Source organism: Marmota marmota, unplaced genomic scaffold (assembly GCF_001458135.2).
Source record: "Marmota marmota marmota unplaced genomic scaffold, marMar, whole genome shotgun sequence".
NCBI classification, from domain to species: Eukaryota; Metazoa; Chordata; class Mammalia; order Rodentia; family Sciuridae; genus Marmota; species Marmota marmota.
Window position 1 is genome coordinate 9,440,543 of NW_025999977.1, and position 17,732 is coordinate 9,458,274.

A 17,732-nucleotide genomic window follows, 5' to 3' on the forward strand; every position below is an offset into this window, starting at 1 on the left:
CCCTCTTCTTTCTGGTGCAGGCAATTAGGGTGAAGAAATCAGTGCCAGGCTCCTGCCTCTGAAGAGAAAGGAATTGCTTCGGGAATTGAGTCCTGACACCTGTCTCTGTCCTGGATGGCTACGGGGGTGCGGGGTCAAAATGCCGGGGGTGGGGTGGGGGTGGGGGGGGCCAGGCCCACGCAGGGTGGGGGTAGGGGATACACTCCCTAAAAGAATGTTTTTGGGGGCTCCTCTTGTCACGTCTTCCCACTCATTCTTTGGCCTCCAGCTCTACGCAGGTCATTAACACGCGGGTTATTAGAGCAGTTTCCCTCGCTTTTAGCCCTCGGAGACTGGGACCTGAGGGTGGAATCAGAAGAGCAACACTGACAAGCCTTTCATTGATTTGCATTTATTTTCGGGAAATAATGTAGATAAAGAGGAGGGGAACTGCCTTACATTTCAACAAGTAATTTGTGATCTTCACATCGGACAAATCAAATTTACAAATTACTTTCCCACCTACTGGACGAAGCGGCCAAAACCAAAATTGATACACAGGCGCGCGGGCTCTCCACAGATTTCGGAGAATGAAGGTGCACTAAAAACTCACTAGACAAAACAAAGATGTTTAAAGAGAGAGAAGCCACAGAGGAATTGGAACTGGGGTGTAGGGCCTGGGTTTGTTTTTCCATACTGCTGTATTTTTACCTTTTTAAATTTTTGTTTGTTCTGTTTTTGGTCTCTGAGCTGTAACTTCGACCCTGTGTTCAGACAGAGTGAGGGTCTCAGTCCTGTGCTCCCCACAGAGCCTAACCTCCACCCCTGTATCCTGACTTGGCTATTTCCTCCACACTCCTGATCCTCCGCGCCCAGCTTCCTAGAACCAAGAAGTTCTCTTTTAATAAATACACAGAAGAAGATGTGAAGAGGGTAGGACAGCCTTGTAACAACTGAAACAAACAAACAAAAAAAAAACTCCATCGTTTAAAGAAGAGGAAGGGGGACAGAGGGAACATATTTTTTGCTTTTGTTTTATATATATGCATATATATATATATATGTGCTGTATATATCTTAAAGTTCTGTTTCCTGGGCGCTACACAAGAAATGCTCAGTTCCACCAACAGCAACTAGAAAGTTTTAAGTGGTCCCTGGAACGGACCCGACTATGTACAGCATTTCCGCCAAGGCGGAAGCTTGAACCAGTCCAGCGCAGGGCGGGGGATGCGGCTCTGTGCGCTGAAGGCTGGGGGCGCTTCTCCTGTGGGCCCTGCCCAGAGCACCCCGCTGGGGAGGAGGAAACGCTGGGAAACTGTGGCCTGCAGGCGGGGAGCAGGATCTAGGGCAGACGAGAGGGGGAGGGGGAGTCTGTGCGAGAGAAACACTTAGTGGTTGTTCAGGTTTGGAATAGTGTGTGGGTGCACTCCAATGGGCATAAACACGCCTGTTAGTGACTCCAGTGTCCAGAAAGAATAAATAAAAGTGTTGGGCTCAAACAGTAGGAAAGCGAAGAGCCTCCGAAGGCTGCGAGTGCATAATAGCTGTCCAGAAAGACTGGAAGGGGTGTCTTAGGAGTTTGGTGGGATTGACAGCGAGAGCACCCAGCAATCCCGCATAGAACGTGTGGGCCAAGCCGAAGCACCGGTCCCCCCATCCAAGGGGTAGGCAGGTTAGCACATCCCTTAAGCAAGTGGCACAGAGATGGGGATTGGCAGTGCAGACAGTGGGCATCTTTTGGGGGTATGAAAATTCAGTTTTTGGAGAAGCAGAGGCAAAGGCGGGCGGTGCAGCAGCAGCAACAGGATGGGGCCAATGAGGGCGCAGGTAGTTGCGTTCTTCTCCTCTTGCTCTTCCTCCTGGGTTCACAAGACCTGGAATCGCCATGAGGCTTGGTCTTTATAGTCCAGACAGTCGGGCGAATTGAAGTTGAGTTTCCAGGCGGAGGAAGCAGCGGTGGCGCCAGGCTCCTTGTAATCCAAGCAGTCGGCAGAGTTGAAGGCAAGCCCCGAGCCACCGTAGCCTTGGTGGTGGTGGTGGTGGTGGTGGTGATGGTGACCTGAGGACTGGCTCAACGGGTGGTGCGCGTGCGGGTGGTGGTGATGGTGGCCAGCCATGGAGGAGGGTGCCATGGGGCTGAGCTGGTGCGGGTGGTGATGCGAGTGCATGGGCGCTAGGTATGAGCTGCAGTCCACGCCGCCAAAGTAGGAAGAGGAGGGCGCGGGATAGCCCTGACCATAGCTACCGCCCTGGCCATAGGACATGGGGTAGGACGCTGCTGCCGTGGCGGCACCTGCGGCTACCGAACGCTGCATACATGAGGCGTTGCTTGGAGCGGCCAGCGGTTCGGGTACTGATACAGAGGCCGGCGCTGAGCCGGGTGAGATGGAAGCCGGGCTCCAGATGGATGAGGCAGCGGGCGTGCTGAGCGACGACGCGGCTGCCACCGCCGGGTTGCCACCTATGCCCGCAGCCGCAGCAGCCGCGGGGTTAGCGGAGGCGCTGGAGGCCGAGCTAGAGGACGAGGCCGAGCTGGACACAGCCGGTGGCGTGAATTGGCCGCTGCTTTCGGAGCCGGAGCTTTCCCGCACCGGAGACGACTTCTTCTTGACTGGGCGGCTCTTGGTTCCGCTCCCGCTCTGCTGCTGCTGGCGGCACTTGGCGCGGCGGTTCTTGAACCAGACCTGCAGCGGGCCGGGTTTGGGAGAGCGGGTTAGGGGGGCGAGTGGAGCTTACTGCTCCTCCGCCCCTTGGACCCACTACCCCGCCCAGGATCTCGAGTCCCTCTCAGTCCAAACCTCAGCCCCTCCCTTTCTCCGGCCGGCCAGACACTGCCCCCTCCCCCGCACGTCGGTTTCCAGCTCCTGCACCCTCCCCCATCCCTCTGCGCAAAGCCCCTCCTCAAATCGCTCGGGAGTAGGGGTGTGTACTTTCCCCTCGTTAGCGCAACTCAGCCTGAAGGCGGAACGTTTGCGTCTGTCCATCCAGAAGTTCAGCCATCTCTAAACTGCTGGTGGCTGCTTCCCCCAAACCCCAAGTACGTTTGGAGGCCCTGATTCTTAAGGACGGAGCTCAGGAAACCGCAGAGAGATACTGAGCAGCGGGGTGAGGAACAGTTACCAACTTTGGGGCCCAAGCAGTTTCACTGAGTTGGCTCCTGGAAGCCCGAATGGGCAGGACAAATGCTTGGGTGGGAGTAGGAGCAAGGCTGGAGGCCAAACAGAATCAGTACTCAAGTACTAGGGGCTTCTCTGGAAGGAAGCTTGAGTGAGATTTCGTGGGACTTTTTTGGGGAACCCAATGGAACTGTGAGTTATAAAGTTCTCCTTCTGGAGGGCCCTCAGCACATAAAATTGTATTCTTGGTCCTTTCTTAGCTTTCAGGAATGTAAGCCTAGACAAAGACCCTTGAGAGGGGTTCTGAGTTAGAATCCCAACAATACTGTTGGAACACTTTCATCTCAAACATAGAAATAGCAAAGCCGACAGCCAGGTTTTGTTCTTGGAGTCCTCCCGGGGCAGAGAAAGTGTAATCAGACCGACGCCACTCGCGGAGCTTACTCCCAGGCAGAACACCAGCCTCGGCTAAGCTGCACTCACGCGTTTCCCAATCCCCAGGATGCAATGCAAGGACAGGGGCAGAAATCAGGCCTCCTAGGGCAATTGCCAAGTATGGGGCAGCCAAGGAAGCAAGGGCAAATGTCGGACCCTCAGGGCACTCCTCGTTGGGGAATCTAGCTCTCCTCCTGTAATCCTAAAAACGACTTTCAATACCGAAGGCGCCCTGGTGACAAGGGCTGGATCCAGGGCTTTAAGTCATTTCCTTTAACTCTGTCCCCCTTTCCTGGTTGACGCCCAGCGCTAGGGGGAGTCCGAGAGGGGGTTGTCCAGTCTGTAAAACCGCCCCCACATCGGACCACCCTTCTCAGCCAGACCTTTCCCGGCTGGCACCAGCTACACTATCCTGACCCAAAAAACCTCTAGAAGCGCGCACCTGGACTCTGGACTCTGGCAGGTTGATTTTGAGCGCCACCTCCTCGCGCATGAAGATGTCAGGGTAGCGAGTCTTGGCGAACAGCGCCTCAAGCACGTCCAGCTGTGAGCGTGTGAAGGTGGTGCGCTCCCGCCGCTGCTTCCGCGGGGTGGCTGCGGGGACATGCGGGCGTCTCGGGTCAGCGGTGGCGCTAGAGGGCTTGGGCAGGTACCCTGGTAGGCTCAGAACCCAGCCACGGCAAGAAAAAGCCAAGCTCGGAGCAAAAGAAACTATACGGGTGTTGGGGACGAGGGTTAAGCCTAAGAGGCCACAGGTGGGAGAAAGTGTGTATATTCCACTGGGGCACGAGTCTCCAACACCTAGGGCTGCCCACCTCCCTGTTTCTCAGAGGTTGAAAAGGAAGCCATGCAATCTCCCTTCCTCCACATCTCCCCACACCCACACACACTCTATGGGTGAGGGATAGAAAGTGGGGGAGAAGGAGCGCAGAAACACGGCCTGGAAAATCCAAGGGAATAAATGGGGGTAAAAGAGTGGGAGCTAGAAAAGAAATACTGCGCTCGCTCAGCTAAGTCCTCCACTATACCAGAGCAAAAGTTGGTGCAGGTCACTGGTCTAGAACACAGTTTAACTCAGTACAGTGAGCCGCTTTGCATAATGTAAATTTGGCTTTTATATCAGGGTCCAGAGTGTCCACATTCCTCATTCAATGTTGGGAGCAGGGGGCAGAGTCTCACACACACACACACACACACACACACACACACACATGAAATAAATAAAAAAAATAAATAGCCACACGTGGAAAAGGAATCACTGGGTAAATGTACTCTACGCAGGACATGGGATGACAGCAGGAGACGACAGGTTGCCAGTGTGACCAAGCTGGTAAGGCACGTTTTAAAGCTCTGTCCACTTCACCCACCCAGGACTCTGCCCATATGCCTGTAGCGGGCCACGCATGTAATACGGAAATTAGATAACCTGATTCCTGGGCCTGTTTTACAATAACGTGGGCTCAAACTTTAGGGTTTGAGGCTCCCCAACATTTGTAGGGATTGGGAGCTGGGGCAGAAGGGCCAATGCTCACCCGGATAGCCCACAGAGGGGTGCAGAAGGTCCATGGCCGGCCCGGCCAGGCCCAGCCCATTCATGCCATATGGGGGTTGTTTGAGGTAAGACATCATGCTAACAGCCGGGTAGAGGCGCCCCGACGGATCCAGGGGGCCTGGGGCCAGGAGGGATGCAGGGTTCCCACCGCGAAGTCCTTCAAGCTGTTGCGTCTGGGGGCCTGGCCTATGGAAACAGGAGACATGAAAACCGTCACTCTGAGCCACTTCGGCTTCCAGGTTTTGTCCAAGGAGAGGAGCTTCGGGATGGGGAAAGAGGCAGCGCAACTGCGCAAGGGCAGTCAATTCGGCTCCACAAGGCCTCAGCATGTGGACCACAGCTTCCTTGTGAAAAGTAAACTTTTCTTCTGGATCGTCACTGCCTCTTTTCGGGCTTGGCACGGGCTTAAGACACTCGTAGGGTGTCGACAAGAGTAAAGAGAGGTTAAAAGTGCAGTCAGGTTGGGGAGGTCAGAGCCAGAACCACGAAGTTTGGAAAATCCCAAGTGCAGGCAAAATTTTGAGTCGGGGGAAGTCGGCTCCATATTGCACAAGCAAAAGTTCCCTAGGCGCCCAGACCCCAGACCGCCCAGAGCGTGAGGGGTTGTTTCGTTTTGTTTCAAATGTTTTTGAAAGTAAGGCAAAAAGGTGGACAATTGTGAGGGTCAGACTGGGTTAACGCGGAAGGCTAACTGCACCTCGGGCTCTCCCGATACCTAGCCCACTTGGGAGACATCATTCCTTCAAAGGTCTCCACCGTTGCGCCCCTGCCCCAGAGCCCGCCATCACCATTTCAGCCGACCTGTCGGTGCCCAGTCACTGAGCGGAAGCTCCCCCGAAATTCCACCGCACTTCAACCTCAGTCACCGGCCCCGACCCAGCAAGTCGGCCAGAAGACGACGAAGGGACCGCTGTATAAGCGGCAGTTCCAAGACACCACCGGAGGTCTGGGTTGCCTCAACCCTCCCTTCTTGGCCGGCGCAGGCCGGGCCTTCACTTTCCCCAGTCTGGCTGCGCACAACCGGATCCCGTCCATCGGATCCCATCAGAGGATGAAGGGCGACCAGACCAGCGCCCCAAAGGCCCTCGGGGATTCAGGAAGACTGGGTAGAGCAGGTCGCCTGTGCTCTCTGCCATTCTACTAACTGAACCCGCGGGCCCCAGGACACGATCGAGAATAGAAAACTAGGCCTCATCGTCAAAGCCCACGCAGACTGGAGCTGGAAGGTCGAAGCATGGCTTCCGCAGCTGCTCTGAATCCGTGGCGCTACTCTCAAGGGTCAGGAAGGGGCGCTGGGGAGTGGGACTGGGACCTCAGAGGGCCTTCTCACTATACCCCGCTTCGCGGGAATTCTGCAAAGCAGGCCAGGGAACCCAGGTTAGCGAATTCAGAGAGAGAAAAGTCTGAGCTAAAGAAGACTCCCATTCCAACCCCCGCCTCCGCCCTGGGGGACCCACGACCGGGGTTAGGGACAGCCAGTAGTCAGGACAAAAAAAGGAAACAGCGAGGGCTCCTTGGGTCAAAGGAAAATGGGACTCCAGCCTCGGCGATTCTGCTAGGGTGCAGCGTGAGTTTTCAAAGACTTTCTCCAAACTTAGCACCAAAGCCCAGTTACTTCGGAGGAGGCGGGGGAGGGGGCGCCGGGCCGCAGCAGCGGTCTGGGGTCCTCCACACACCAGGAGGGGAGCCAGGCCGCTCCCCCAGCCCCGCCCACCTGCCGAGGACCCGGGAAGCCGCGGTCGTTCTGAGGAGGGGGTTACACGAGTAACCAACGCGCTCCCGGAGTTCCGGGCGGCCCCAAGGTTTTCTTCTTACCTGCCCTCAGCTGTTGGGGCCGCTCACCATCTACCTGGCTCCCTCAGAGACCCGCCGGGCAGCCAACCTGCAAAACAGAGCGGCACCGGAATTACCCCGGCGGCTGATAGAGGACCCCCGGGCTTCTTTCTTTCCCCAACTTCCTTCCTCCCATTTTTTTCCCCAGTAGCTTTGTGAGTATCCCTCTAGGTTTCACTTTATTGCACACTTTGTTTGCAAAGCTCCACACACTCCCAGGACATTGCCTAGTCCGGAACCCAGCCGAGGGCCCTCCAAGGGGGAGGGGGATGCAAGGGGCAGAGTTGGGAGGAGGCTCGGCTGGCCTTTGCCGCTGCACTCCCGGTGCAACGTGGAGGCGGCGGGGACTGGGGAAGTCCTGCAGAGTCACTTTGCAAACTAAATAAATGAAGCAATTTACCTTGTCGGAGTGGCTTGTCTTGCTCGGTTGTTTAGGTGATTGGAAATGTAGCCTGATGAAGATTGATCACCTTTCTACTGCCCTCCCCGGGTATGTGAACGCGAAGCGAGTGCGTAACGAGGCTAGGCCGCCAATCGGGGGCCCTGGGCGAGCTGAGTGACAGGAAGCCGGGCAATGGCTGTGCGAGCCGGGGGGTTACCTCCGCGCGCCCCCGCCCTCCCCCGCCTTCTACACCCCGCCCTCACCGCGCGCCCGCCCCGCCCCGGTCGCGCGCTAACTCTGGGGCTCCGCTGGCAAATTCCGCGCAGAGGAAGGCGAGGAGGGCTAACTGAGCGCCGGAGTCCCTGCCGCCGAGGGGCCGCGGATCCCGAAGCCTGCCTAGGGGCCCCCAGCCCTTCTTTCGCCCTCTCGGTGCTCCCGAGGGAGTGGTAGAGAGGCGGGGTGCAGGATAATCGGACTCTTCTCACCTTCCGGCTCCTCGGCCGGAGTGTGGGCGCTAGGATTCCCGGGCGGCGGGCTAGAGGAGCGTGGGTCCCCGGCCCCTTTCGCAGCGCGATGGGCCCCAGCGTCTCCTTTCTTCACCCCCACCTGCAGACAGACGCCGCGGGCAGCTCGTGCCGGCGCAAGCTACTGTGCAGAGCGCGGGAGCAGTTCTGGGCGCGCAGATCCCTCAGCTCCCCTAGACTCCCGCGCTTGGGATAAGCACCCGCAGGGGAGGCGCCGCCACTTACCAGCTCCTCATCATTTCCAGGAGTTCCTAGTCCTTAAAGGTGTTTGCAAGTGTTACAAACTTCTTTTGAACCGTTGGAACCCTGTGTCCCCTTTCTGTCACACACACCCTACTTCTCAATCTAAGGTTTGGGTAGGAAACTCTTTTTCGTACTGCCTTCCCTTCCACGTCTCCACCTACGAGACAGTCTGGTGGGAAATGTGCCCCTAGACCCCCTACCCCTCAATTTCTTTTCCACATGTTGTGGAAGAAGCTTCCTTGAGGCGGTTTCCCCGGATTGTTCGTACCGGCGAAGCCCCTTTCCCAGTGGAACAAACTTGCCGAGCACATTTACCTGTGGGGACTTTGTAAAAAGTGTTTTTGGCCCAACCCTGAAGGAGGCAATTCTTTTAAATGAACACCTCCTATTGAATATTAGGCACCACTTTGCTCCCTTTCGAGGAATTCTTACCCCTTCCTCTTAATCTTCCACCACCCCCATCCCAACAGGCGGAGTGAAAAGTTTGAACGGGAGTAAGTGTGAGGGCGAGTCAAAGAGCCGCCAGGCGCACCGCGGTGGGGAGCGCCCGAGCTGCCTGGCAGCGGGGTCGGGCACAGAGAGCTGACCGGGCGCCGGGCGAGGAGGAGGAGAAGGAAGGGGGAGCCCGCTGAGTGAAAAGGGGCCGCAGCCGCCGCTCATCAAAGTGCTTTCCCCTCCCCCAAGCGACACTTTCCTTTGGAGTCCGAATAAAATACGGTAACAGAATATGATGGAGGGCACACTGTTTCCTTAACTGCTTCTCAAAGGACCCGGGAGATCTTCTTAGGACCTTTAATAAGGCTTTGGTCGGTTCTTTTGTTGATCTCTCAAAATCAACTCCTTCTAATTGAAGTTGGAGCTGAAAGCGAGCTAATGTTCAAAGAAAGTGGCCGCCAGACCAACGAAATTACATTTTTTTTTTTTTTGGACGATGAGGGAACATCTAATCAAAGGGGCAAGGAAGGAGGGGTGGGAGTGGGGGAGTACGAAGGAGAAAAGGAGGTTTTACAAGATCCTTCTCTGGTTCACAAAAGTCAGCGACACGGGCGCTTCTCTCCAGAACAAAGACACCGCGGCCCATTCACAAAAGGGAGAGAAAGAGAAAGCAGAATAAAAGAACGAGAGGAAAGGAAGAAAATGGGGTGTGTGTTTGGGGGGAGATGGAGAACCTAGAGAACCTTTAAAGGAAAAGATACAGCACAGGGCGCAGCTCTGGCCCAGGCGGGGACACACCTTAGGCTTGCGCAGGCCCCCACCAGTAGTAGCTCGCGAGGCCCACGGTCAGCTGTCCGTGGCCTGGAGCTACGGAGATCCTTGTGAGGTTTTAAAATAGAAATGAAATATCCCCCTGTCCCTTACTCTAGGGAAAGGCGCGACCTAGGGCGCACTAGTTTGTGGGGAAGAGTATGCGGACGTCCTGTGGGGCTCGTCGGGGGCGTCCGCTTGGGTAGCCTAGCGCTGCCAGAGTTTTCGGCCTGTGCCTTGTGTGCCCAGGTTGGCTCTCCGGTGTCGGGACAAGTGCCCTGGCCGGATCCCGAAACCTCTCGTACTCCCGCCTCCTCCCGGTGGTTTCGCGGCAGCAGCAGAACCTGGCCTGGTTCCGGCGTGGCGAGGTGGGGCTGCGTTGCGCATTGGAATGTGCCAGCGCGGTCCCTAAGGCCCGCGGCGCAGGAGTCCGGCGTTCTCGGTTCCAGATGCTGCCACCAGTCTCGGGGAAGTCGGGAGGTATCAAGTAGCAAGGATTTTTCCCCCTAATGAGAGTATTTATCTAATCCCAAATTGTGGGCGAATTTTCTTAATGCTCAGCCCATAAAACCCCGGGATTAAGAGGAGAGAAAGAGAGAGAGAGGAGAGGGGAGAGGGAGGAGAGTAGAGAGGGAGCGGGACTGAGATGAAAGTTTCTTGAATGCTGCGCAGAGGATTGAGGCGGCGGTCGCTAGGCAAATTTCCAGGTGGGAAACGCTGGGCCAGAAGCCGCGACCATTCTAGCAAACGACGGCGGCGCGGGGAGGGGAAAGTGGAGACAGGTCTGGAGGAGGGGAAGCCGTCTCAGCTTAAAATCCGTGACCCAGGCGGGGGCGAGGTACCTGGGCCCCGAGACCCGGATCCAGCATCCAGGTGACTTCGAGGCCAGACCAGACTCTGGAGGACAGTTGGGACAGGGGGAGGAGTTTTGATCCCGAGCCGAGGGTTCCTGGCCAGAGGCGAAAGTTCTGCACTGGCCTGGGTACTGTGTCCAAGCCAGCTCGCAGCCAACGTTTCTGCCCCCGCGCAACCCCCAGACCCAGTGTTTGATCCCACAGCGCGGGCTTTCGGGTTTCGGTCCCTTGGCGTGCTGGGTTCGCGCCTGCCTTTGGGAGCCTGCCCTTGGGAGCCTATCCCTGGGCACTGTGCAGCGAAGTCGGGACCAGCACTCTGATCGCGGGTCTGACCTCGCTAGTCCCCGGGGTCCGCGCTCCACCGCCGCTGAGGGGCGTTCGGGCGCCGCGGAGCAGCCCAAATAGAAACCCCGTGAGCCTGGGGACTGAAGCAGGAGGGGCAAGAGGGTCGCACAGCTGCCCCCAACCACTCTAGCAAATCTGGGGCTAGGGAAGGTTCGTCACTTGGCTGGTCCGGCACGGCTTGGGGGCGGGGAAAAGTCGCCTTTCTGCGAGGCCCCTCAGAGGGGAAGTTTCCAGGAATCCAGCCTAAATAGGATGGGTGCCGTCCCCGCCAAGCCCCAGGCTGCTTGGGGCGGCCGGTTTCCATCTGCGAGTTCCCAAGGGGTTAGAGCGGGTTCTGAGTTTTCCTCAGAGAGCAGCAGTTCGCTGTTTTGCTCTAATAAAGAGGGCAAATACTCGATTTCATTTAGTTCCATTAACTTTTTTATAACTTAAAAAAATTCTTGTCATGAAGGAATTATACCTTGGCAAGTTTTTATCACCTTGAAAGACCGGCAATTAGAAGGAGCAGCATACTTTTCGAAGGAAATTGTGTGTGTGTGTGTGTGTGTGTGTTTGGGGGGGGAATGAAAGGGAGAGAAAAGGAAAGAAAGAGAGGAAGTGAGAGGGAGAGGGGGAGAGAGAGATATGTCTAGGCTAAAGTGTAATTGCCAGTGTTTTCTCTTAAGTTTCAGGACTTGTTGAACGAGCTTTCTTTGTTTGGACACCCCGTAGACGAGTGATGGAAACTACCATAGAATAGCCACTTTTTTTCTGTGGCGTAGAAATTCTTGTTAGAAGTTCTCTTTCTCTCATCTCATACATACAAACCCGCACACATTCCTCCCCCAATCCACCTTTTCCAACAATAACCTTCTTCCTTTCACTTCAGTACCCACAGACTTGCTGGTTATCCGAAGACAGAGTTCAGAGTTCTCTTTTATATGACTGAAAAACTGTAACAATTAAACAATGCAGAAAATTCATCATAATATTAGCATTTCTTCAGTGGTGTGGAATCACAAATTTCCTCAAATCTTCAACAGAGATGACCCCTTCCCTAAAGAGATAATAGTTTACACTCGTTAAGAATATGACTAATTAGTTTTCAATTTGCATTCGTGTGTCAGCAGGGCTCCTCCGAGATGGTGTAAACTTACTCAACTCCAAATACAGTGCAGTATCCTGCCTTTCGTTCCAGAGGGCCATTTTCCACATGAAAAGTCTTAAACTTCCACCCAAGTTTTCATTGCAAGAAAAACAGCAGCAGCATTTAAGGTAAGAAAGTTTCTGCTTTTATTGAAAATTTATATATGACTCAGTATTGTAATAAATAAACATAACCATTTTCACAAAATGACAGTACTATTATGCTAGAGAAGAAAATATTAATGGGGGATTTACTTGTACTGGCAAGACAGACTTTTATCAATACAGAATAAATATTAACAGCATTCTTGACCCAATGTCTGGACCCAATTAAATGTAGAAACCAAGCAAGATGTAATAAATAATTTTCCAGAGAAAAAGGTGGCGCATTCTCAGAAGATAAAATTGTCTTTGTAAACTGCTGCATATCAATGAGTCTCATCCTACAGCTCACCTTCAAACCACAGGACTTGTCTCAGGCTCCCATAGAGGGTCATCCTCCGAGGAAGGCAGAGAACTCTATTATACTTACAGTGAAATGCAAAACAACTGCAGAAAATCCCACTGGTAATAGAACAGTTTTATAAGTATATTGAATATGATCTAACTATGAAATTTAGGTAACAGAGTAAGTGGTACATATGGTAGGACTGGAAAAAATCATTCATGACATTTTTCTTATCCCCCAGTTACCCCCCTCCCACTGTCATTATGCTATTACCACCAACAATAACAACAATAACAACAACAACAACAAGGTTTCAAATTTTTTCTCCCATCAAAAGAATAAGGGAAAACAATGAGGGAAGCATTTTTCTTTTTTTTTTTGAACTGTTTCTTGAACATCTCCAATACCAATCACTCACAAGGTGTCTGCAAATCTATTTCACATGATTTCAAAAACATGACTAGCTCACTCACACACACACACACACACACACACAATCCTAAAACTCTAAAACAGGGCTGTTTTAGAGTTCTGTATATCATCTGGATAGGATGGCGGAAAATGGGTGGTGGTGGTGGTACAGAAGTATAATTCAGCCAAACAAAACGTTAAAAGTTTTAAATCAACGAGTTCGACTGTTTCTGGCCTGGGGACCCAAGAGTAAAATGTTGGGAGATTCTAGTCTGACGGCTACTGAAGAACACATTTCTCCTCTTTCTTGGCCATCTTGCCTTTGTTTTGCTCCAGAGTTCGCTCCAAATGCTCGTCTTCTTCTTCGGCCCTGGACGTCAGACAAACAGGAAACAAAATTATTTTTTCTTCGTGGAGGGCAGAGCAGCACTCCCCACTTGCCGGTATTTGGATCCCCAGGGGTAAAGGAATGGGTAGCGCGGGGCTAGCAGGAAGCTGCCCCGCCCTTCCCTAGGCCTCTGGTTTGAACTTTCCGAAAACTTCTCGGCCCCTGGGCAGGCGGCCGCACCTGGACCCCAACCCCAAGATCCACTCACTGCTTCTCCTGCGCGTCCAGATCCCTGACAAGCGCGTCACGCTTGTTCACCAGGGCCACCAGCTCATCCAACAGGAGCTGCTCACGTCGCTTCTGGGCCTCGGTCTTCTGCCAGTCTGTAGGGAACAGGAGGCTAGTTACCACGGCAAGGCCTCCGCACCCCCGGCTCCCTCCCTCCCCCCTTCCCGCTTTTTTCCACTTTCCTTATATCTCTAAGTAAACTATGTTAATGGATCCACTAGCTAGTGTTTTCTATGGAGTCTGGCTGTTGTGGTGAGGGTGCCACCCCTAAAACTCTACTTTCTAAATATTTCCCGCACATAGAGATGGGTGCGGCAGGGTTGGAACCTGCTAGAGACCAGGTGTGAGCCGGTGGCCAGCGGGAGGTGCGCACCTGTATCCAGGCAAAGTGGGGGAGGGGAGCTGAAGGCCAGAGAGGTTGGCCCAGGGTGGTGGTGGGAGCTGGTAAACGAGGAGGCGGGAAACAGAGATGGGCGATAAAATCATTCTGAAAGGCTAGAGAATCTGCTTGAGAACCTACCCTCCTTCTCCACCCCCACTCTCACCTCAAACAGCCCATTCTTCGCTAATTTCCTCCTCGCTCTATTTTAGCAGTTGGATGTATCTCACACTGGGCGCCATATGCTTCACAATAACTTTAAAAGTAGTGAATCGGCTAATTAGCATTTTTCTTTGAAGTAAAAAATAAATTTGCTCTGCAATATTACACTGCAGCTCTCGATCGCATCACAGCCAGTTTTCTTTTGGAGACGTTTGCTTGGTAGTTTCAAATCAAAGCACTTTTGCAAAGGAAAAAATAACATTTCTTTTTGAAACCTCATGTTAAAGGTTGGAAAATCCGATGGGCAGTGATCTTTCCAAGGGTGGAGACCGTTTTCATGAAGGTTTTAGGCCCCAATAATATATTCCCTAATTTTGCTAGTCTGATAATTAATTTCCTTAAGATGAGCAGCAGTTTCATTTAATAAAAACAGGACCGAATCGAACATTTAAAACACTTTTGAAACCAAAGCCAACTGCTCTGTGGCCAGACTGTGAGGGCTTGTAACTGTCAATCAATTCCCAGTCTACCCCGCCTCCCTCATTAGGAAGGTAAACAATGAAAAGAAGAAGTAGATGATGAGGCAGATAGCAGAACAAATGAGGACCTAGAGGGAAACAGGACACCAGCTTAAAAAAAAAAAAAAAAAAAAATCGTGGCCACTGACTTTGCAGCCCCCTCCTCCCCCAACAAATGCACTTTCCAAAAAACAGAGAAGTGCAATCCTTTCGGGTTTCTCTCTTCTCTCTCCATTGCCCTGGGCAATCATGTTAAAACTCACATGGCTGGTGCTTATTCAGATAAACCTAACAATGCACACCGCTGGTTACCATGTGAATCTTCACAAACCACACAAGAATGTGCTGGTTCAAATCCCCCCCGACCCCCTCCAAAGCAAAATTTATTCAAGACAGCAAACTGCTCAGCAGCTTTATGAAAGCAAATGGTGCTAGAGGGAATTCTATCTTGTATTTACAAATTAAAAATTAGATGCATCATCATGCAATAAAGGTTAGAATAGCCGCAAAAAGCTAGAATAGTTTATTCAATTTGATCACGATTCCTTTCATTATAAGCTCAAACACATAAATATATAAAAATGAAACATGCCATATATTAATTATCTACATTCCATACAAAACATCACAAAATAAATACATTAAATAACGAATCATTATTATATTCTTATTTAAAAAGTGAAATATCCTATAGCATGGAGAGGAATAAAGAAACCATTATTTTGGAATCCTTTTTTCTGAGTGAAAGAATTCTAATAAGCAAAACTAAGAGAAGCCATATTTATCTCAAATTTACTCTCTTAAAATGCAACTAAAGACAGAAATGCTGTACAATTTTCTATCTGGTTTTTAAAATAATCTTATTCTAACCAGCAAGTAAATTAATAGACTCTCCAGGCTACAAAGATCTTTAAGGTCATTTATTCTAAATCCAGATGATTGCAGTTCTAGAAATATTAATTCAGAAAAAACTCTATTAAATTTATAACAAAATTTTAACAAAATTTTATAATTATTAAATTTAGCATTGACGAATATTATTTAATTTTTAACCTCAAGAAATCATCCTGATTATAAGTTTAGATTTATAATTCTACTAAAACATTTTGATATCATCTTTACACCTAGGAAATAAACTTTCTCCACCCTATGCAAAAAATATTATCAAATTGAAAATTTTAAAAATTTAAGAAAAAATAAAATTTAACAACAGGCACATACTCTTTTAAATTACTCCTATGAACTTGACCAGACACTTTCACAGCTTTAATTAATAACTTAAAATACCAGCACTTCTTTAACATTTGAAAAATTAGGATTTTTAACATATGGATAAAAAAGGAAACTTTTTTTAATCCATGAAGTATTTTAAAAAATCTTTAATCTTAACTTTTCCAAGCTCACTAATGACATTTCCCATTGGAATAAAAACGTTTTAAAATTAACAACATTTTGATGATTTTCATCATTTAAGAGTTAAATTTGACATCAGAATTTTAAGTATTCTAGCACAAGTTTATAGGATTTTGCATATTAAATCTGCTATTACTACATTAATATCTGTTTTGAAATATTAGTCAATTATACAGCAAATAGCTATTGCAGTGAACAGATTCTACATTAGCCAAATTAGACTTTATGTATTTGCTTTCTCACAGTACAAATAAATTACATATATATGTACACATATACTCACACATACATATTATATATATTTGAATGCTAATTTTGGAAATTAAGAAAATTATTTTGCTCATTTCTTTGTAAAATATTACATTTAAAATTGGTCAAGATTTACACAAGATATTCACATGACTAAATTTAAAAAATCCACTTTTAAATAGCTACACCTAGACATGTCATGTTTTAAAAATCTGCATGTAAGTTTCTGTGTTACCTGTTATGCATTTAAAAAAAAGGATTACTCACCTATAACACCAGTCACAGCTAGCTAGCTGCACTGACTTTGGCTTGGACAGACTACAATGTGGGTTCTGATTAAATTTTAAAGATTCCAGTGTACTTTTGCTACAAAAGCCATATCCTCTCACAACAAATAGGATTAAGTTTTGATGCTGCATTTGAGCCAAAGTGTTGAAATAAAGAGATTCTGTTTATGTCCATCTGCACTGAGCTGTTTTGTTAATTTAAAAACTCTTTTTCATATATAGGGCCAATTATTCATTCCCCAATTCAGTTTACTTGCTGAAGTTGATAATTACCTTGAAAAAAGGCAAGAGAAATACCTATAAACACTTTAATAGAAAGGACCTAAAGTTCTTGTAGTAAACCTTCAACCTCGCCACTATAAATAAGCCTGGCACTTTGATGAAAATTAACACTAGTTTTGTAAAGAGCACATTGGGGGATTGCAGTCAAGTCTTATCTTTAGTTCCAGTCAACTAGCAATCCTGAAAGAGTTTGCATCATCATCAGAACAGGCCATTTGATAGGATTCTACTGCTGTACCTAATCAATCTATGGAAGACTGTGGCTGTGCTGTGTAACAAAGCTAAAATAGATTTACAAATGGGGTTTTAGGGGATAAGCTCCTCCACAGGATTACATATTGATTTTAAATATAAAAAGCTTATCATATAAACCATAACTACAAAAATAGTGAACCTATGCATAAATCCCTTTAGAAGAGCACCCACTTCAAACTCTAAGCCAAGAATAAATCAAGATGTACAAAATCCTAGAGAAGATCCATTTCTTGTGCAGAAAATGAACATACCACTTTCTGAAAGCCCACCCCAATGTGTGCAGAAATGAATTTATCTTTCCTAAGGGGGCATTAAATAATCTGGAACAAAAAAAAAAGAAAAAAAAAACTATAGGAAAAGTATCTAAAAGATGTTTGTTAGCTTGAGGGATCCTACAACTTAGCTCAGTAGAGTGAAACTCCTGCTATGAAAACACCTCAGGAAAAAAGGGTAAGAATAAGGCCAAAGTGATTATAGATTCTCAGAAGAATAGATGTATTGAATATTTTTTCTCTCAAACCAAGCTGTTAATATTTATTTCAGTGTACTATGGCTATTATATGCCTTCCACTTGATGAATGGTTTCAGCAGCAGATTTACTTGAAATGATTTCAGTTTCTTTATTAATTAATTAAACTATCTATGGCTAATAATAAGAAGAGATCAGGAAAGAAGAGAGAAATGAACTTTAAAACAAAGAAAAGTGAAACAAAACCAACTATTATTGACTATTCATGTTTTTCTGTGGTGTTTTAACACTCAAAAAGGCTATTGAATTGTTTGTGTGTCCATTCGAAGGGCTGGCTGAGAGTTGATCTTCACAATGATCAGCACCTCTCTAAGAGCCCTGCCCACATCCTGCCCAGGCTAGTGGGACAGGCCTCTCTCTCCAAGAAAGTGTCTTTATTTGTAATCAACAGGCTGTTCCTTTCCTCAAGTCTCCTTTTTCCCCTTTTTCCCTCAACCAGCAAAGGAAACTGGCAGAGAGATTCCAGGCACTGTCACATATGGGACAATGTAATTGAGAGAGAGAGAGAGAGAGAGAGAGAGAGAGAGAGAGAGAGAGAGAGAGAGAGAGA

The 17,732-nt window shown here is 49.4% G+C and overlaps 2 protein-coding genes and 1 long non-coding RNA gene across 16 annotated transcripts in view; 1 reads left to right on the forward strand and 2 right to left on the reverse strand.

The window, feature by feature from the left end:
* Positions 1-376: 376 nt before the first annotated feature.
* Otx1 (orthodenticle homeobox 1) lies at positions 377-7,454 on the reverse strand. 2 transcript variants are annotated; one of them, XM_015479461.2, is made up of 5 exons: positions 7,316-7,454; positions 6,898-6,964; positions 5,063-5,268; positions 3,973-4,124; positions 377-2,663 (listed from the first exon to the last, which is right to left on the reverse strand). In XM_015479461.2, the coding sequence occupies exons 3-5, from the start codon at positions 5,157-5,159 to the stop codon at positions 1,845-1,847; spliced, it is 1,068 nt and encodes a 355-aa protein (XP_015334947.1). In that variant the 5' UTR covers positions 5,160-5,268; positions 6,898-6,964; positions 7,316-7,454; the 3' UTR covers positions 377-1,844. The 2 variants fall into 2 exon arrangements, with proteins under 2 accessions (XP_015334947.1, XP_048660189.1); XM_048804232.1 differs by lacking the exon at positions 7,316-7,454 and having other exon boundaries at positions 6,898-6,968.
* A 2,015-nt stretch (positions 7,455-9,469) lies between these two features.
* Positions 9,470-11,701, forward strand: LOC125617161. The gene is made up of 2 exons (XR_007348052.1): positions 9,470-9,789; positions 11,618-11,701. It is a non-coding gene; the product is annotated as an uncharacterized LOC125617161 (long non-coding RNA).
* Positions 11,702-11,756: 55 nt separating this feature from the next.
* The window catches only part of Ehbp1 (EH domain binding protein 1), a 305,040-nt gene continuing 299,064 nt past the window's right edge, over positions 11,757-17,732 (reverse strand). For all 13 annotated transcript variants that reach the window (XM_048804245.1, XM_048804243.1, XM_048804235.1 and 10 more), the window contains 2 exons: positions 13,089-13,203; positions 11,757-12,862 (listed from right to left, as the gene is read on the reverse strand). In XM_048804245.1, coding sequence (XP_048660202.1) covers positions 12,772-12,862; positions 13,089-13,203 — 206 coding nt within the window. In that variant the 3' untranslated portion in view covers positions 11,757-12,771. The remainder of the gene's footprint in view (positions 12,863-13,088; positions 13,204-17,732) is intronic.